This window comes from Dendrobates tinctorius, unplaced genomic scaffold (assembly GCF_039654945.1).
Source record: "Dendrobates tinctorius isolate UK_male_01 unplaced genomic scaffold, ASM3965494v1 ptg000043l, whole genome shotgun sequence".
Classification (NCBI taxonomy): Eukaryota; Metazoa; Chordata; class Amphibia; order Anura; family Dendrobatidae; genus Dendrobates; species Dendrobates tinctorius.
This window is the reverse complement of record NW_027361711.1, coordinates 32,228,495-32,249,995: the sequence shown is the minus strand read 5'-3', so window position 1 is coordinate 32,249,995 and position 21,501 is coordinate 32,228,495. Positions and strand designations below refer to the sequence as shown.

The 21,501-nt window shown below is 44.1% G+C and overlaps 1 protein-coding gene across 1 annotated transcript in view; it reads left to right on the top strand.

Annotated features, from left to right (window-relative positions):
• The first annotated feature begins 617 nt into the window (after window positions 1-617).
• The window catches only part of RBM27 (RNA binding motif protein 27), a 104,992-nt gene continuing 84,108 nt past the window's right edge, over window positions 618-21,501 (top strand). Inside the window, exon 1 of the mRNA XM_073575260.1 lies at window positions 618-954. Coding sequence (XP_073431361.1) covers window positions 896-954 — 59 coding nt within the window. The 5' untranslated portion in view covers window positions 618-895. The remainder of the gene's footprint in view (window positions 955-21,501) is intronic.

Genomic DNA, 21,501 nt, shown 5'->3' with positions numbered 1-21,501 from the left:
TTGGCTTATAAATACTGGGGTAAAAAATGGCCCAAATACTGAGTGTGTGACTGTGACCCTAATGACCAGGAGCGTGATGCGCCTCCGCCCGTAGCGATATCCCCAATCAGGGTGTGCGGTACATTTATGGGGAAATTCACGCCACCCTACAGATGCATTGGACAGGTGGGCTTCACCATGCTCCGTCCCAGTGCCCCCCATGTTGGGTGGGCTGGCAGTGACTGCTGTAAAAACGCCAACTTCGAGTTGTGCATAAGGTTGCACCATATGAAAGTGTTTTACGTGAGAATATTGACCCCTCCATGAATCCGGTCCCACATGTGCAGTGAGTGAACCTAGCCTAAAGCATTGGGTAGCTCCCCATCGTTGCCCCAGGTACGTGTGCTCCAATGGCCAAGGGTCAGTATGGCGGCAGAGTATTGGAAGCTTCTCTCCAGTCGCCACACAACGGCAGCTCCGGGGCACCATCACTACCACAGCGGTGAGAGGACCGGCCGCCGCTCGCGTGCTGGCTGCACTCAGGCACCATGCGGTATTACAACCCTTTCTGCCGTGGCCCCGCCCATTAATGACTGAGCGCGTGTAATCCCGCCCCGCCAGAACCCATTGGCCTGTTACGTCACATCCAGTATTGTGATTGGCTGTTTGGAGCTGTCCGTCTTCCGGTCCCATCGTAGGCCCTAATGCCTGCCTAAGTTGTGCCGTGCTTGGGACGGGAGTTGAGCCGGTAATTGGCGTGCGGTCAGTGCGGAGATTGGCTAACGGGCAGGAAGCTTGTCTGGGACGTGTGCGGGAGACCAGGCAGATTCCGGCGGGAGACGAGGATGAGCGCTGGGCTCGCGCTGCTTGCACGCTAGTGGGCCCCCACACCCCCAGCCCTGCCTCAGCCGCCGACATGCTCATAGAGAATGTGGAGGCCTTCAAGACGTGGCTGGCCAAGTTACTAGAGCCCATGTAAGTGCTAGCAGCTAAGTGGTGGGGACTGGGCCTGGTGGCAACAAGTCTGGGGGAGGGGGCGGTGCTGCATGGCTTTGTGCCCGGAGGGTGACAGCTGGGGGGCATCGGGAAGCCCTGCTTACCGTATGTGTGGTGGGGTGGTCTGCGTGCTGCCCACCCAGGTCTGCAGGCTCCAGGAGGTGCACAGGATTCTGCCAGACACACAAGGGTTAATGGCTGATGTGTAGCAATTGCCAGAATGCAAAGTGAATGAGAGAAACCTGCTGATACTCTGATGTGACCCCATTTGGATATCATCTCCGCATCAGTTCCTTTAGATTCCCCTGTGCACAGTTTTTGAAAGCACTCGGCAGGGAGGTTGTTCCAAACATCTTGGACAAGTAACCACAGATCTTTCATGGATGTCGCCTGTGCAAATCCTACTTTGTCTTCACGTAAGACACTATAATGCTGAGGTCAGGGCTGTGGGACCGTATTCATCGCTCCCAGGACTCCTTGTTCTTTATTATACTGGCTTGGTCCATATTATGTTCGCTCTACACTCCAAGTATGCACAGACGGTGTGTACAGCCAGGATGGCGACTACTAAGGCGCCCGTCAGGGTGTACAGCCAGGATGGCGACTACTAAGGCGCCCGTCAGGGTGTACAGCCAGGATGGCGACTACTAAGGCCCCCGTCAGTGTGTACAGCCAGGATGGCGACTACTAAGGCGCCCGTCAGTGTGTACAGCCAGGATGGCGACTACTAAGGCGCCCGTCAGTGTGTACAGCCAGGATGGCGACTACTAAGGCGCCCGTCAGTGTGTACAGCCAGGATGGCGACTACTAAGGCGCCCGTCAGTGTGTACAGCCAGGATGGCGACTACTAAGGCGCCCGTCAGTGTGTACAGCCAGGATGGCGACTACTAAGGCGCCCGTCAGTGTGTACAGCCAGGATGGCGACTACTAAGGCGCCCGTCAGGGTGTACAGCCAGGATGGCGACTACTAAGGCGCCCGTCAGGGTGTACAGCCAGGATGGCGACTACTAAGGCGCCCGTCAGGGTGTACAGCCAGGATGGCGACTACTAAGGCGCCCGTCAGGGTGTACAGCCAGGATGGCGACTACTAAGGCGCCCGTCAGGGTGTACAGCCAGGATGGCGACTACTAAGGCGCCCGTCAGGGTGTACAGCCAGGATGGCGACTACTAAGGCGCCCGTCAGGGTGTACAGCCAGGATGGCGACTACTAAGGCGCCGTCTGCTATAGGAGCGATTGGTATACGTTTTCTTGTATAGGAAACCGTACATGTATGTATGTGAACAAATAGTGATTTGGTTTTGATTTCTTTTGTTCACTCACTTTGCATTTTGTTACTTGATAAAAATAATCTAACATTTCTATTTTTGAAAGCATTCTTGCATTGCAGCATTTTTTCCTCACTTGCCTAAAATCTTGACGCACTCCTGTAATGTGGTGACATCTCCAAGTATACCAAGCAGGAATGTGGAGTCTGAGTCATGGAGTCTGTATAAAATGGACAGACTCCTAAAATATATAATAAATTGGGTACAGTAATTCAATGTAGAATGTGCTGAATATTTTTTCATAGTAATTTGGGAAAGTTATGAAGTGTCCTATAAATGACTGTTCTATTTCTGATCTAAGGCTACATTCACACACAGCGTTTTTCCTGCGTTTTGAGGATACGTTTTTCAGCTGCAAAAGCAGATCAGCTTTTTAAAAAACCGCATCACCTGAAAGGTTTTTGAGCTCATAGCTAATGTTTTCAATAGCAAAAGCAGATTAGAAATCTGCTCTATCTATATATCCATTTATCAATATCTGTCTATCCATATCTTATCTGTACCAAAAAGAATGAAAGCCGGATAGCACACAGACTAACACTTTTTTTTTTAGCACCAGTCAGGTACACCTCATAGCTGCCCAAAAGGATGCCCAGGACAGGCATTGCTCGTCTTCATTAACACATCAACATCAATTGATAGTTGGAATAAATAGACTGCATTCATCACCACATCTTAAGGTGCAGGCTTTATTTTCAAGTGTAGGGGTGTGCAGTATGAGGTTCTGCAGCAGCTGAGGTGTGCAGTATGAGATTCTGCCCCCTCCCCCCTAGTTTTGATCCTGGCTAAAACCGTTTCTTCTAGATATGGCGAACCCTCAGGTAACCCTAAATGAAGGTCAATGGACACAGGTGGCTGAATTGAAGGAATTGCTTAATCACCTATGTACCGTGACTAAAAAATTACAAGCTGAGGATTTAACTCCTGGCATTTTCATAAGGGAGTGGAAGAACTTGCTATTTTGCCTGTCCCAAAAAGGAGGTTTAATCGCAGATGGCATATCTGCTTCAATGAAACGGAGAGAGACACAGCTATTGGAAAATAAAAATTTTCTGGCAGCTGTTTGTGGACCCAAGTCATTGTTTACTGCTTGATGATCAACAGCTTACTAAAGGAAAAGAAGCTCTGACTGAGGTAGCAGTTAGGATGAGTGGCCTACAGGACTGCCAGGCACAAGAGGACTCTGGTCCTGACAGTGCTACTGCTGCCATATTTTCATCCTCATCAGATGAGGAGTTTGACAAGTATTGGATGACATGGAGCAGGCAAAGCATTACTGCAAGGAAAAAGATTTCACTCCGACTCCTATAGCAAGCAGATTGACCATATTTCAGCAAAATGTTTCACTTGCGCTCAAAGAAAAAAAAAATTCAACCGTTCATCAAAACTGCCTGTGCATGAGGCAATTCCTTTATACCCGGAAATTGTTAGAGATGTTGCCCATGTGGTTACAGCTTTCCCTCCAACCCAAGTTACTGTAGAGAGGTTGTTCTCTAGCCTTAACATTATTAGGTCAGATGTGAGGTCATCTATGAAGGAGGATCTGATGGAGGCAATTCTATTTCTCAGAACAAATTCATAGACTGCATAAATGTTATTTAGTATGTTTTTGTTGAAAACGGTTTTTTGCCACTTACATAGTTTCTTACAATGTGATATATACATACACACACATATACATATACACATATGTAATTGATATTAAATAGTAAGTATCATTTCTCCTTGCGGAGAATAACATGCTAAGCATGTCGAGGTGAGGAGACTTAAAGCCGCAATGCTCCTCTGGGAAATATGCTAATTATGCAAATTGTCTCTTCAGAGAGGAAGAGGACTAGAACTCTAGTGCCACCTATTGGAGGTAGCAATCCTAAAAGTCAATGTTGACCCTTTAACGAGCCTAGTTACATGACTTAGGATAAAAGCCAAGCCAGAATCTCCATTTGCAGACACTGTGTTTCGGGGTACTGCCCCTCATCAGTGCAAAGTGGGAGAAGATCTGGTTTGGCTGTGAGAGAGGCGTCTGACCGATATCCAGGAAGTATCCAGCCCAGTATCACACAGGATAGGATTAGATACACGGCTCAGCAGTCAGTATCACACAGGATAGGATTAGATACACGGCTCAGCAGTCAGTATCACACAGGATAGGATTAGATACGCAGCTCAGCACACAGTATCACACAGGATAGTATTAGATACAGCGCTCAGCACACAGTATCACACAGGATAGGAATAGATACACGGCTCAGCAGACAGTATCACACAGGATAGTATTAGATACACGGCTCAGCACACAGTATCACACCGGATAGGAATAGATACACGGCTCAGCAGGACAGTATCACACAGGATAGGATTAGATACATGTCTCAGCAGTCAGTAACACATAGGATTAGATGCACGGTTTTTATGTGCAATATAATCATTATTTGTTATAACTAACCACAGTTGGTTACTATGCCCAGGCAACGCTGGGCTCTTCAGCTAGTATGTAATAAATTGGTGCAGTAGTTCAATGCAGTATGTGTTGTAAATGTTTTCGTAAGAATTTGGGAAAGTTATGAAATGTCCTATAAATGTCCTGATCTAAGGATCTCTGCTTTTAGTTGAATTGAATCTATGCTGCATTTTATGTACGTGCTCTGTAGTGACCAGTGCTGTGGAGTCGGGAGGCAGGGATATTGAGGAGTCTGTTGTTGGTTTTGTTTAAAAGGCTTCTCAGCCCTGGTTGCAGTGCCCACTACGTTGCCGTGCCCAACTCCATGTTTCTCTAGACTCGCACCTGTAAATTAGGCTTACTGTCATCACTTCAGAAATGCCAAACTTGGACACTAAATGTGATGTAGGCACACTTTGGGGTTCAGAAGCGAGGGAGGGCATTTGCAATTCAGAGCTCAGAAGTTGCTGAATTTCTTTTGAGGGGTGAGAAGCTATAGCGTTTTCCAGAGCCTTTGTGCTACCAGTAACGTGGAGGCCACCTTTATTTCCATTAATAGATGATGGAGCTGAATGGGGACTTGCTTTTTTTGTGAATTGAGTTGAAGCTTTTGTTGGTAACATTTTACATAACATTTGGGATCACATTTATCCTGTGCTCTACACTGAGCACTGACATTGGGGTTTTCTTCTAAATCTATAATGAGGCAGCAGAGTTACTCTGGACTCCGTCTGGCCTCTGTTCAGCGGTTTCCTTCTTTGCAGAGGTGCAGGAAACTGTGGCAGACCATGCTTTTATGCACGCCTAAAAAGACACTGCCGAATCACAGGCCAGACGGTGTCCACAGTGCCTCAATCTTCCTCATTGTCTTCTGCCGATGGTTCCGTCTGAATTACGTATTTCACAGATTTACACAGAAACCCTGATGCAAGCGCAGAGCGCAAGATAAATGTGCGTCAAGCCTTACTGCGATCTTGGATTTATTTGTTTTTATTTTTTACGCCATTCCTCGTGCGGTATAAGTGATTAGGTGACTTTGTTCTTCAGGTCGGTGCGATTATATTGATACCAGATTTTTATCTGGTTTTTATGTTTGGCTGCTGTAACACACTAAAGGGGGTTTTACACTAAGCGATATCGCTAGCAATATCGCTAAAACGTCACTGGTTTTGTGACGTTATAGCGATATTGCTAGCGATATCGCTATGTGTGATACTTACCAGCGACCGGCTCCCCCGCTGTCCATCGCTGATCGCGCGAGAATGTCCGGCTCCATTTCTCGTCGTCAGCTTCCTGCTGAGACTTCCTGCTGTGATGACGAGCGACGCATGGAGGCGGGCGGGAGGACGCAGGATCGCTGTGTGTGAATGGTAAGTATCGTGCGCTGCGTCGCTGCTGCATCGCTGTGAGATCTTTCCGTGTGAAAGCTCACTAGCGATCATTTAGCGATGCACCAGCGATCCTGACCGGGTCGGATCGCTGGTCGGATCGCTGGTGCATCCCTAAATGTAAAAGGGCCTTTAAAGACACTTTTTATTGCCAAGGCTAGCTTTTGAATCTCCATATTTTGAGAGCTATACTATCTTCATATTTCAGCCTACAGAGTCATGTGACGACTTGTTTTTTTTTTTTTTTTTGTGGGACTAGTTGACGTTTTTATTGGTACACTTTTCGGTCACATGACATTTTTTTTTCATCACTTTCTAGTCCCGATTTTTGGGAGGCAGAAGGAAAAAAAAATTAGCAATTTAGGAATATTTTTATTTTTTTTGGCATTTTGCATGTGTAAAATTGAGGCAGCTTTAGGGTGAGTGCACACGTTGCGGATTGTGCTGCAGATTTTTCTGCGCGGATTTGCCTAAATCCGCACGTCAAAAGACCTGCGTTTTAGCCTGCGGTTTGACACCTGTACAATGGAGCGGGTGTAAAACCGCTGCGGATTCCGCACAAAGAATTGACATGCTGCGGATTTAAAACCTCAGCAAATCCGCGCGGAAAAATCCTCAGCATGTGCACTGCGTTTTTTAATTTCCATTGAATATAAAGGTACTGTACAACGCAGCAAAATCTGCTGCGGATCCGCAGGGCCAAAACTGCTGCGGATCCGCAGCAGAATCCGCAACGTGTCCACATAACCTTATTGTTTCGGGTCAGTACGATTAAAGCGAAAACCCATTTATATCTCTTTTGTGTTTTGCCGCTCACACAAACTATTTTATGGAAAAAATAATTATTTTTGCATCGCTTTATTCTGAGAGCTATAACTTTTATTTTTCTGCAGACGGAGCTTTATGGTGACTTGTTTTTTGCAGGACAAGATGACGTTTTCGTCTGTATTTTTATTTACATTTGTCTTTGATTGTGTTTTTATTCCACTTTTTGTCTGTCGATATGATGATAAAGCATAGCTTTTTGACTTTTTTATTTTTAGCTGTGTTCAGTTAAGGGGTTAACTAATGGGACAGTGTTTTTATAGGTCGGGTCTTTCCTGGACACAGCAATACCAAATGTGTATTTTTTTTTTTTTTTTTATATACAGGGTGGTCCTAAAGTAGGTGGACAGTAAATAATATTTATTTTGATTTATATATAAACTTATATTTTACTAGCACAAGCATAACATTGACAATTAAATTTTATTCTGAACAATAATACAAAAGCCCTTAAATTTTATCAACACAGGTGCTTAAACGGTTTTCCATCACAATTTGCACAGCTTTGAAGTCTGCCTCTTACGCTTCGACAAACATTTCTGCACAAGTCTCTTTGGGTATTAATTTCTTGAAATGCATCTCTTATGTAATTTTTCAAATCACTGACACTTTTTGGTTTTCGACTATAAACTTTGTCCTTGAGTACTCCCCAAAAGAAAAAGTCCATTGGTGTCAAGTCTGGTGAACGTGCCGGACAGTCAAGTGGGCCTCTGTTTCATCAAGATACTCGCGGACTGCTCTTGAATAATGTGGGGGGGCCCCATCTTGTTGGAAATAAAGGTCATTTGAATTACCGTATATACTCGAATATAAGCCGAGATTTTCAGCCCAAAAAATTGGGCTGAAAGGCCCCCTCTCGTCTTATATTCGAGTCATATACAAAGGGGGTCAGAGGGGGAGGGGGGGCAGGGGTGTCAGGTCATACTTACCCGTCCTGACGCTGTGTCTTGAGCCCCCAGCTTCTCCCCGTGCTCTCTCTTCCTGCCTTCAGCGGTCACGTGGTGCCGCTCATTAAAACTCATGAATAGGCGCATATTCATGAGTTTTAATGAGCGGCACCACGTGACCGCTGAAGGCAGGAAGAGAGAGCGCGGAGAAGCTGGTGGCTCAAGACACAGCGTCAGGACGGGTAAGTATAGCGATATTCACCTGTCCTGCGTCCATGGCTGCTTGCTGCTGTCTATCATCGGTCAGTGACTTCAGACAGCAGAGGGCGCGGTGACGTGGTTAGTGCGCGCCGCGCCCCCTGCAGTCTGAACGTCACTGACTGATGACGTGGCAGATAGCGGTGAGCAGCCATGGACGCAGGACACGTATCTCAGGTGCCAGCAGTGACACCGGCACCTGACACCCAGCGACAGAGAGGTGAGTATGTCTTTTTTTTTTTTTATTTTTACATGCAGCGGCATGGGGGCAGCATATGGGGGAACAATCTATTGAGCTTCTTATGGGGGGCAGCATATGGGGGAACAATCTATGGAGCTTCTTATGGGGACACCATATGGGGGAATAATCTATGGAGCATTTCCCACCCTAGGCTTATACTCGAGTCAATAAGTTCTCACAGTTTTTTGTGGCAAAATTAGGGGGGTCGGCTTATACTCGGGTCGGCTTATACTCGAGTATATACGGTAGGCTGTTGCTGTAACTGGGGAAAAACTTGATTTATTAGAATTTTGAGATACTTATTTCCTGTGACTGCTTCATCCAAAAAAAAAAAAATGGTCCAAAAACACCAAAATTTGAAATCCCACCCCATTGACACCAAACTCATTTAGTTGTTGCTCTAATGTTAAATGCATGTTCTCATTATACCAGTAAATACAATTATGTCTATTAATATGGCCAGATAATTTGAAAGAAGCTTCATCACTCCACATGATATCTAAAATTACTGGATGTTCTTCAATTTCGTTAAGCGTAATCTCACTAAATTGCAGTTGCCTGTCGGGATCATCCTCCAATAAACCATGAATTATTATTTATTTATAAAGCACCATTGGTTCCATGGTGCTGTACATGAGAATGGGTTACATACAAATTACAGATATCACTTACAGCAAACAAACTAACAATCACAGACTGATATAGAGGGGAGAGAGGACCCTGCCCTTTCGGGCTTACATGCTACAGGATGGTCGGGAAGGAGACAGTAGGTTGGGGGGTTGCAGCAGCTCCAGTGATGGTGAGGCAGTAGCTCCAGTTGTGGTGAGGCAGCGGGGATCATTGCAGGCTGTAGGCTTTCTTGAAGAGGTGGGGTTTCAGGTTCCGTCTGAAGGATCCAAATGTTTTTGATAGCCGGACGTGTTGGGGCAGGGAATTCCAGAGGATGGGGGCTATTCATGAGAAGTCTTTGAGGCGGTTGGGTGAGGAGCGAACAAGTGTGGAGGAGAGAAGGAGGTCTTGGGAGGACCAGAGATAACGTGAGGGAAGGTATCGGTAGATTAGTTCAGAGACATATGGGGGAGACAGGTTGTAGATGGCCTTGCAGGTCAGTATTAGTAATTTGAACAGGATACGCTGAGGGAATGGGAGCCAGTGAAGAGATTTGCATAGGGGAGAAGTGGAGGAGTAGCGAGGAGAGAGATGAATTAGTCGGGTGGCAGAGTTGAGGATGGACTGGAGAGGTGCAAAGGTGTTAGCAGGGAGGCCACAGAAAAGGATGTTGCAATAGTCGAGGCGGGAGATGATGTGGGCATGCACAAGCATTTTAGTATATTGAGGGTTGAGGAAGGGACGGATTCTGGGAATATTTTTGAGCTGGTGGCGACAGGAGGTGGAGAGAGCTTGGATGTGCTGTTTAAAGGACAGGGCAGAGTCAAGGGTTCCTCCGAGGCAGCGGACCTCCGTGGACGATAAGCTTTCCACCCAATAGATTTCAGGATTCACATGATGGAAGCTCGTGAAATTCCCAATTCTAAAGAGACTCTTCTGGTGGACTTTTTTGGACTCTGAACAAATGTTTCAGCAAGAAATTGTTTATTATTTTCTGTACAGGCTGTTTTGGGTCGACCAGTGTTTGGAGCATTAAGGATTGAGCCAGTGGCATCAAATTTGTCACAAATGCGGTAAATGGTTTGTCTCTTTGGGGCCTGAGTACCAAATGTTTCAACCCAATTTGCTCTAACTGTATCAGCATTTGAGATTTCCAATACTCTTTTTAAAATCCATTTACTTTGATCTGTATTTAAATTATTTGCCATTATGGGTTATCTGAATTATCTGAAAAGAAAACAGATTTGGGGGAGATTTATCTGTGGAAACTGACTCAGTTGCCCTTAACAACCAATCAGATTCCACCTTTCATTTCCCAAAGAGTGTGAAGAATGAAAAGTGGAATCTGATTGGTTGTTAAGGGCAACTGAGTCAGTTTCACTTTACACCATGTTTGATAAATCTCCCTCTCCATAACCCTGTTACACATACTGTCTACCTACTTTTAGACCACCCTGTGTATAAATGTATTTACTGGATTATTTTTTGTGCTTTTTTTTTTTTTTTTCTATAACTTTTATTTTTACTTTGTCCCAGGATGGGACATCAACTTTCCAGTGACTGATCGCTGATCTTGCACACTGCAGTGCTTCTGCATTGCAGGACATTAGAACAATGCATTGTTCTGAGCAGGAGCTTACAGTTCACCATTCCTGGGTGACCCCTCGCCCCCCCCCCCCCCCCCCACAGCCGCCAGGGGACTCCATGGAGACCATTGGCACAACATGATCCCGTTGTGCCGATGGGAGCACAGAGGGAGCTCCCTCGTTCTGCGATGCCCCTCGATATCGCTGTCACTATAGTTAAGAGGGGTTAAGTGCTAGCGCCAGTTGTGGGCAATACTTTAGGGTGTCCGCTCTCGTATACAGCAGACTCCCGCACTTGATATACATACACACAGCGGTTTGCGGTAACGCACCTCTCACAGTGCATGTCGTGATAGGGTTAATCTTTGTAAAGGTATGTTCCACGTTTTTGCAACTAAATCCTTCACTCCTGGCAGTAAAAATGCAACAAATTGCTGTCTCAGACGGATTACATGTGTGATTTGTGTACAGTACAGGTTGATAAAGTTAGTTTTATTCACCAATAATGCAGCGCAAATGTTATGCTGTATACGTTCTTTGCAGCGTTTTTGCACTTATTTTCTGTAGGTGAAAAATGCTGAAAGAATTGACATGTTGCCGGTCCGAGGCGAGTGTCACATGTAACGATATCGCTGCTGCGTCACAAAATCGGTGACGCTTTAGCGATATCGCTGTGTAAAAGGCCCTTTAGTCTGTGTGCTACCCGGCTTTCATTCTTTTTGGTACAGATAAGATATGGATAGAGCAGATTTCTAATCTGCTTTTGCTATTGAAAACATCTATGAGCTCAAAAACCTTTCAGGTGATGCGGTAGAAGAGTAGCTGGGAACTATGGATATAGAATCATAGAATCGTAGAGTTGGAAGGGACCTCCTGGGCCATCTGGTCCAACCCCCTGCTCAAAGCAGGATTCGCTAAATCATCCCAGACAGATGTCTGGCCAGCCTCTGTTTGAAGACTTCCATTGAAGGAGAACTCTCCACTTCTCGTGGCAGCTTGTTCCACTCATTGATCACTCTAACTGTCAAAAAGTTTTTTCTAATATCTAATCTGTGTCTCCTCCCATTCAGTTTCATCCCATTGCTTCTAGTATTTCCTCGTGCAAATGAGAATAAAGTTGATCCTTCTACAATGTGACAGCCCTTTAGATATTTGTAGACAGCTATTAAGTCTCCTTTCAGTCTTCTCTTTTGCAAACTAAACATTCCCAAATCCTGCAACCTTTCCTCATAAGACAGGGTTTGCAGACCAGTCACCATTCTGGTCGCTCTTTTCTGAACTTGCTCCAGTTTGTTGGTCTTTTTTAAAATGTGGTGCCCAAAACTGGACACAATATTCCAGATGAGGTCTGACCAAAGAGGAGTAGAGGGAAATAATGACTTCATGTGATCTAGACTGTATGCTTCTGTTAGTACATCCTAGAATTGCATTTGCCTTTTTTGCTGCTGCATCACACTGTTGACTCATATTCAGTATGTGATCTATTAGTATACCCAGGTCTTTTTCACATGTGCTGTTGCTTAGCCCTATTCCTCCCATTCTGTATATGCTTTTTTCATTTTTATTGCCCAGATGTAGTACTTTGCATTTTTCCCTGTTAAAACCATTCTGTTAGTTGCTGCTCACTTCTCCAGTTTATTTATATCTTTTTGAATCCTCTCTCTCTCTTCTCTAGTATTAGCTATCCCTCCTAGCTTTGTGTCATCAGCAAATTTAATCAGCTTACCCTCAATTCCTTCATCTAAATCGTTGACAAAGATGTTGAACAATACAGGGCCCAGGACAGAGCCCTGTGGTACCCCACTTGAGACATTCTTCCAACTGGATGTGCAGCCATTTGCTACCACTCTTTGGGTCCAATCACTAAGCCAGTTATGAATCCACCTAACAGTTGTCTTGTCCATTCCATACTTAGTCATTTTTTCAATAAGGATTGTATGAGATACTTTGTCAAATGCTTTGCTCAAGTCAAGATATACTATATCTACAGCATTTCCTTGATCCACCCAATCATTAGTAAAAAAACAACAATTGCAAATGTGAAAATAGACGGAAGTTGAATTGATGGGGCATTGATCACTTTTACACATTGGTTTGCAAAAAGGAATTGACGTTGCAGATTTAATAAACTGAGCAGTTTTCCAATTCTGTCAAGAAATAAGTGTGTGCATGAGACTTCTGAAATGTCATCGCTTTTGCTAGTACTGTAAAAAGCCGCTTTTAATTTGCATAAAAAAGCTGGAAAAAACGCACCATGTGAATATAGGCTAAGAACATGTATCTTATTTATACTCCCCCCGAGATAGCACAGCCCGAGACGTCAGTTTATCATTTTATCATTTTGTCTGGCTTGAGATTCAGTACGGTTGTGAATGTACACTGTGTGCAGAATTATTAGGCAAATGAGTATTTTGATCACATCATCCTTTTTATACATGTTGTCCTACTCCAAGCTGTATAGGCTTGAAAGCCAACTGCCAATTATGTAAATCAGGTGATTTGCATCTCTGTAATGATGAGGGGTGTGGTCTAATGACATCAACACCCTATATAAGGTGTGCTTAATTATTAGTCAACTTCCTTTCCTTTGTCAAAATGGGTCAGAAGAAAGATTTGACGGACTCTCAAAAGTAAAAAATTGTGAGATGTCTTGCAGAGGGATGCAGCAGTCTTGAAATTGCCAAACTTTTGAAGTGTGATCACCGAACAATCAAGCGTTTCATGGCAAATAGCCAACAGGGTCGCAAGAAGCGTGTTGATAAAAAAAAAAAAAAAAAAAAAGGCGCAAAATAACTGCCCATGAATTGAGGAAAATCAAGCGTCAAGCTGCCGAGATGCCATTTGCCACCAGTTTTGCCATATTTTAGAGCTGCAACGTTACTGGAGTATCAAAAAGCACAAGGTGTGCCATACTCAGGGACATGGGCAAGGTAAGGAAGGCTGAAAAATGGCCACCTTTGAACAAGAAACATAAGATAAAACATCAAGACTGGGCCAAGAAATATCTTAAGACTGATTTTTCTAAGTTTTTATGGACTGATAAAATGAGAGTAACTCTTGAGTGGCCAGATGGATGGGCCCAAGGCTGGATCAGTAAAGGGCAGAGAGCTCCGCTCCGACTAAGACGCCAGCAAGGTGGAGGTGGGGTACTGGTATGGGCTGGTATCATCAAAGATGAACTTGTGGGACCTTTTCGGGTTGAGGATGGAGTGAAGCTCAACTCCCAGACCTACTGCCAGTTTCTTCTTCAAGCAGTGGTACAGGAAGAAGTCGGTATCGTTCAAGAAAAACATGATTTTCATGCAGGACAATGCTCCATCACATGCATCCAAATACTCCACAACGTGGCTGGCCATTAAGGTCTAAAAGAAGGAAAAATAATGAATTGGCCCCCTTGTTCACCTGATCTGAACCCCATAGAGAACCTGTGGTCCCTCATAAAATGTGAGATCTACAGGGAGGGAAAACATTACACCTCTCCAAACAGTGTCTGGGAGGCTGTGGTGGCTGCGGCACGCAATGTTGATCGTAAACAGATCAAGCAACTGACAGAATTTATAGATAGAAGGCTTTTGAGCGTCATCGTAAAGCAAGGTGGCTATATTGGTCACTGATTTTTTTTTTTTTTTTTTTTTAAATATCAGAAATGTTTATTTCTAAATGTTGTGTTATATTGGTTTACCTGGTGAAAATAAACAAGTGAGGTGGGTATATATCTGGTTTTTATTAAGTTGCCTAATAATTCTGCACAGTAATAGCTACCTGAAAAAACAGATATCCTGCTAAGATAGCCAAATCTAAAAAAAAAAAACCCACTCCAACTCCCAAAAATATTAAGCTTTGATATTTGAGTCTTTTAGGTTGATTGAGAACATAGTTGTTCAATAATAAAAAGAATACTCTCAAATACAACTTGCCTAATAATTCTGCACGCAGTGTACAGGTGCTTCCCACTAAATTAGAATAAGTTAATTTATTTCAGTTCTTCGATACAAAAAGTAAAACTCTCATATATTATATAGAGTCATTACAAACAGAGTTATCTATTTCACGTGTTTATTTCTGTTAGTGTTGATGATTATGGCTTACAGCCAATGAAAACCCAAAAGTCATTATCTCAATAAATTAGAATACTTTATAACACCAGCTTGAAAAATGATTTTAAAATCCGAAATGTTGGTCTACTGAAATGTATGTTCAGTAAATGCACTCAATACTTGGTTGGGGCTCCTTTGGTATCAATTACTGCATCAATGCGGCGTGGCATGGAGGCGATCAGCCTGTGGCACTGCTGAGGGGTTATGGAAGCCCAGGTTGCTTTGATAGCATCCTTCAGCTCATCTGCATTGTTGGGTCTGGTGTCTCATCTTCCTCTTGACAATATCCCATAGATTCTCTGTGGGGTTAAGGTCAGGTGAGTTTGTTGGCCAATCAAGCATAGTGATACTGTTGTTTTTAAACCAGTTATTGGTACTTTTGGCAGTGTGGACATGTGCCTATTCCTGCTGGAGAATGAAATTTCCATCTCCAAAAAGCTTGTCGACAGAAGCATGAAGTGCTCTAAAATTTTCTGGTAGACGGCAGTGCTGACTTTGGGCTTGATAAAACACAGTGGCCCTACACCAGTAGATGACATGGCACCCAAAACCATCACTGATTGTGGAATCTTCACACTAGACCTCCAGCAGCTTGGATTGTGTGCCTCTCCACTCTTCCTACAGACTCTGGGACCTTGATTTTCACATGAAATGCAGTATTTACTTTCATCTGAAAACACTACCTTGGACCACTGAGCAACAGTCCAGTTCTTTTTCTCCTTGGCCCAGGTATGACGCTTCTGGCGTTGTCTATTGGTCATAAATGACTTGACACAAGGAATACGACACATGTAGCCCGTGTCCTGAATACGTCTGTATGTGGTGGCTCATGAAGCAATGACTCCAGCAGCAGTCCATTCCTTGTGGATCTCCCCCAAATTTTTGAATGGCCTTTTGTTAGCAATCCTTTCAAGGCTGAGGTTATCATCGTTGCTTGTGCACCTTTTTCTACCACCTTTTTTCCCTCCACTCAACGTTCAATTAATATGCTTAGATATAGCACTCTGTGAACAGCCAGCTTCTTTAGCAATTGCCATTTGTGGCCTACAATCCTTGTGGAGATTGTTAATGACTGCTTTCTAGACATGTCAAGTCAGCAGTCTTCCCCATGATTGTGGAGCCTACTGAAAAACTAAGGGACCTTTACATGCTTAGGAAGCGTTTGCAGGTGGTTTTGGTTAATCTAATTTACCGAGATAATTACCGTATATACTCGAATATAAGCCGAGATTTTCAGCCCGTTTTTTTGGGCTGAAAGTCCCCCTCTCGGCTTATATTCGAGTCATATACACCGGGGGGGTCAGAGGGGGAGGGGGGGCGGGGGTGTCAGGTCATACTTACCCGTCCTGACACTGTCTCTTGAGCCCCCAGCTTCTCCCCGTGCTCTCTCTTCCTGCCTTCAGCGGTCACGTGGTGCCGCTCATTAAAACTCATGAATATGCGCCTATTTATGAGTTTTAATGAGCGGCACCACGTGACTGCTGAAGGCAGGAAGAGAGAGCACGGGGAGAAGCTGGGGGCTCAAGACACAGCGTCAGGACGGGTAAGTATAGCGATACTCACCTGTCCTGCGTCCATGGCTGCTTGCTGCTGTCTGTCATCGGTCAGTGACTTCAGACAGCAGATGGCGCGGTGACGTGGTTAGTGCGCGCCGCGCCCCCTGCAGTCTGAACGTCACTGACTGATGACGTGGCAGATAGCGGTGAGCAGCCATGGACGCAGGACAGGTGAGTATCTGACACCCAGCGATGGAGAGGTGAGTATGTCATTTTTTTTATTTTTACATGCTGGAGCAGCGGCAGCACATGGGGAAATAATCTTAAGGAGCTTCTAATGGGGGCAGCACATGGGGGAATAATCTATGGAGCTTCTAATGGGGGCAGCACATGGGGGAATAATCTATGGAGCTTCTAATGGGGGCAGCATATGGGGGAATAATATGGAGCTTCTAATGGGGGCAGCATATGGGGGAACAATATGGAGCTTCTAATGGGGGCAGCACATGGGGGAATAATATGGATCTTCTTATGGGGGCAGTATATGGGGGAACAATATGGAGCTTCTAATGGGGGCAGTATATGGGGGAAAAATATGGAGCTTCTAATGGGGGCAGAACATGGGGGAATAATATGGAGCTTCTAATGGGGGCAGCATATGGGGGAACAATATGGAGCTTCTTATGGGGGAACAATATGGAGCTTCTAATGGGGGCAGCATATGGGGGAATAATCTATGGAGCTGCTTATGGGGGCAGCATATGGGGGAATAATCTAATGAAGCTTCTTATGGGGGCAGCATATGGGGGAATAATCTATGGAGCATTTCCCACCCTAGGCTTATACTCGAGTCAATAAGTTTTCCCAGTTTTTTGTGGCAAAATTAGGGGGGTCGGCTTATACTCGAGTATATACGGTACTTTTAGGTTTTTATTGGCTGTAAGCCACAATGATCAACATTAACAGAAATAAACACTCGAAACAGATCAGTCTGTTTGTAATGACTCTATATAATGTATGAGTTTCACTTTTTGTATTGAAATACTGAAATAAATTGACTTTTTGATATTCTAAGTTAGTGATAAGCACTTGTAGTTGTCAGGTATGTGGATACCAGAGCTTCTGTTCCGTAGTGCAGAGCTCTGCTAACCTGTGGGGAAGAGCTCTTAATATCTGCAGCTTTAGGGCACATCTACATACAGCAGCTCTGTCCATAAATTTCAGGGCTGCAAAGCTGTTCATCTGAATTAGGTGTATGTTCAGATTGTATATGGATTTCCACATGAACATCGTGATTGACTAATCAAGAGTTGTTTTCAACGTGCACTATTGTCTTCATAGAAGGTATCATAGGTAGCGATAGCATCTGCTTTGTTTAAAAGGTCTGCATTCCTTTACTGGTCCGGCAGCACCAAACAGTGGTGTACCTAGCAAGATTGTGGGCCCAATGTAAAATCTCCAACAAGGCCCCCAGCTATCACAAGCTTGTAATATTGCTAGTCTTATACAGAGTAAAGGGACCATTTGGCTCCAGGGCCTGGGTGCTTCTTAAACCCGTGCATCCGCTATAGTTATGATGTGATTGTGGCTAGCACCCTCTTCTCGTTACTCACAAGTATGGATTGAGTTTTCTGCTCCTATGTAACAGCTTACTGTAAAGTTGCCAGTCAGACCCTCACTAGACTTTTTTTTTTTTTTTTTGGGGGGCGGGGGGGGGGTGGGCTTTTAAATATACACGCCTTTTCTTCCAAGTGACTCCCGATACACAATATTACACTTTTCCATCGGATAAGGCAACATACCTGATTTGCCAAGTCCGCTTTAGGGAGAAAGTGAAGCAAATCTGTGAACGTGGAATACAGATGCTACAAAAAGGTAGACTTGTATAGGAAAGCCATAACAGATGTGCTATGCAAAGCATTAGCTTCTGATGTGTGGTGAAGATGTGCTTGAAGCTGCTGATCCGTACCTGGTAAGGTTGATGGTGCAGATCACCATCGCTAAGGTACATATGTCTGATGGTATTATTTTGCGTCTTGCCTAGCCTTGGATCGGACTGTCCTCTCGTCATCGCTTCCTCTACTGCCGTTTCCATTCTGATGGTATTGAGACTGGCAAGAGACACACTGGTGACATATTGTACAATTATTGGATGTCACGATGTATATCGTAACCAGTGGTAACGGACCCGTTTCCATTTTGCCTCCAATTTATAGAAACATGTCATACCTCCACAGAGTGATAGATCATGGCATCATGCCCCTTTTGGGTTCTGGTACTTTTCTGTTTCACTTTTCAGAAATGATGACTTTTGTCTTGTAGAGGTTATGTTTCATAAGGAGATGATGTATCATCAGTACGTGTCATCACTGGCCTCATGTACCCTGGCCTATACTGGGAATTAATGGGTTGCACCCCCTTCACTCTTAGGTCTGTGGGTGTCCCCGAAATCTTAATGGTATGCCATCTCCTTAAGATGACAATAGTCCATTTACAATTGACAACTGTTGAGGGGGGTCTTGAATGAGATCATCTCAAGAGTGGACACATTGCTATAGACAATAGGAGCCAATCAAAGCACTCCAGGTGCCAATTTGAAAGTTCTAGGAACCTCAGTGCAGGACTAAAACAAAAAAAAAAAGTGTAATTCCTTCCTTAATTGGCAACTGATAACTTCTACCTGGTGCCAAATGCGAAGGAGACTTCTGTGATTAGTTGTCTGTCTGCTATAATCAATGGGGATGATGAATGTCAGAAGTGACATTTTTATCACTAGAGTAGAGTGTCTGGCCTATGGAGTTGGTAAGCCAAACCTCTGACTCTTCAGCACTGGTCACTACTGAGCATAATCATATTAACGATAGAGAACCCATTAGGATGAAAATTGATTCCATAAAATACATACATATGTAGCCATGTATAATGAGTTTAGCTTAATAGGATCAATAAGGACAATCGCATATAGCATGGAAGTTACCACAAGAAAAAATGAAGCGATCAAAAAAAAGTCCAAAAGACTCAGTATTACAAAAAATAAAATTAAATCTTTATTGTAATGTGAACAGGAACAAGGAAACAGGGGGAAATTGAGTCAGAAATGACCAAAGCAGCACAAAGGCAGACAACTGGGGCATACATGGGATGAAAGGACCAAATAGGGATAAGGCATGACTAAAGCATAATTACAATATAATATTTGATAATGCATTGCGCCAATCCCAAATAGTAAAATACGACCAGACAGGTTAAATAGGTGTAAACAGTAACATTGTTCACAATTAGACAATAGAAAAACTTTACCTGTTAGAACAGCAAGAAGAGGTCCACCCACGTCTGTACCCCCCCAACGCACGTTTCGGCAAATGGCCTTTCTCAAGGGGTGATGGGAAAGGGGAAGTGAGGGATATTTATGATAGTCGACCAATCACATTGTGAATCACATACATGTGACCAAATAAACCAATGATGTATGTATGGCGCAAGTACCTCCCAACAATGGCTCCCATCACCATGGTGACATCAAACATACACAACAACCAGCTCAATATGTGACCTTCATCCATCCAAAGACATTCAGAGTAGATAGGTAAGTGAAGACGCCCTGATTTTATTAGGATATGCAGCACCATATTTGTGTTAGGGAACGCTACATTACCCATGCAGCAGTATCCAGTCACGGCCTGCGCCCCGTCCCCTTACAATGACGCTGACGTTACTGCGGTCACATGGCCAACTCCACGTCACAGAACTCCTTCCCTCACTGAATGTAGTGACGACGCGTCTACTCATGATGACGCGCGCGTCGTCCTGGTGACCAAGACACAACAAGCGGCGTCGGCATCACGCGCCCGTGACGTCACTAATTTGTGACTGATCACGTGACACCAAGATGCTGAAAGCCGCCCGGCGTGAGGAAGCCAGCGGCGCGCGCAGAGTGCACGCCGACACTCACACTAGAAGATGTAATTTAGATGATGGCCACATGGGGGCAAAAGTGGTCATAAAATGCCAATGCAGCATACGAATTAAAACATAGGTTGGTCATACCTATATAGCATACAGACAACAGGCACAGTATGTAGAATAAACCAATTAGATATAGGCCTTAACAATAATATATATATATATATATATAGAGAGAGAGAGAGAGAGGCAAAACCATAAAGAGTAGCCAAAATTAATATACCAAGATTGAATGATAACTAAATAATTAGCAAAGGAACCCAAATGAGGCCAAAATCTTAATGCCGTACTAGTGATGGCCAGTGAAGGGATGCAACAGTACATATGCATGTCATAATAAAGAACAATAGAATCAACAAAATACATAACATGTACAGAGTTAGTCATGATAAGCACTATAACATCAGATTACAAAGCTTGATGCATTATGTATCTTTCTTCACAAAAGATGGAGGTCTTCATCTTCATATGTATGTCGGAATGCCAGATGGCGATGGGTCCACGCGGAGGGAATATAGCCAAAAGTATCCAGAAGATGTAACCATTGGTGCACAAAGATAAAAATCGAAGGGCGACTCTAAAGATTAAAACAACATTAAAACCCAAGAACTAAAAACAAAAGCCAAAGGCCACATATGATCGTATATGAAGAAAAGCCACAACAGATGTTTATAAAAATGGAGCAAAACTAATGGCCTCATTTAAACCATTCAGATGGACCGTATCTAATAGCCAAATCCAACTTGTTTCGTGTTCTAAGAGTTTCTGGGTTAAATTACCGCCACGAACACCCGGCGTTATCATATCAATGCCACGAACACGAAGCAGTGATCCATCACAACCATGTTTAAGTTTAAAATGTCGGGGTAACGTCCTAAGCGTGGCTGGGTCATCACTGTCGGCGGCCGCCTGTATACCCAGCACGTGCTCACGAACACGTATCTTCAATTACCGTGTGGTCATGCCTATATAAATCAGGTTACATATGCAAAGTGCAAAATATACCACATAGCGTGATGTGAATGAAATACTATTCCGAATATTAAATGTCCTGGTTCCTGATGAATTGAAGAACGTGCTTGTTTGCTCAATACTGGGGCAGGCGACACACGACCGCAAGGAGCACAGCCACACCTAGGACGACCCACATTCAGAAAACTATGCTTTTGGTTCCGGCTGGTAGTGGCTATGTACCAGATAGTCTTTAAGATTCCTACACCGTCTAATGGAAACGCTTGGTTCAGGCGAAATTAGTTGTTTGAAAATAGGGTCAGTTTGCAGTATGGGCCATGCTCTTTGAAGACAGCTTTTCATTCTTGCGAATTGAGCATGGTAATTATTAATAAATCTAATCTTATTTTTGGACTTATCCTCCCTCTTCTTATAGAGTAGGGACTGACGCGTAGACCA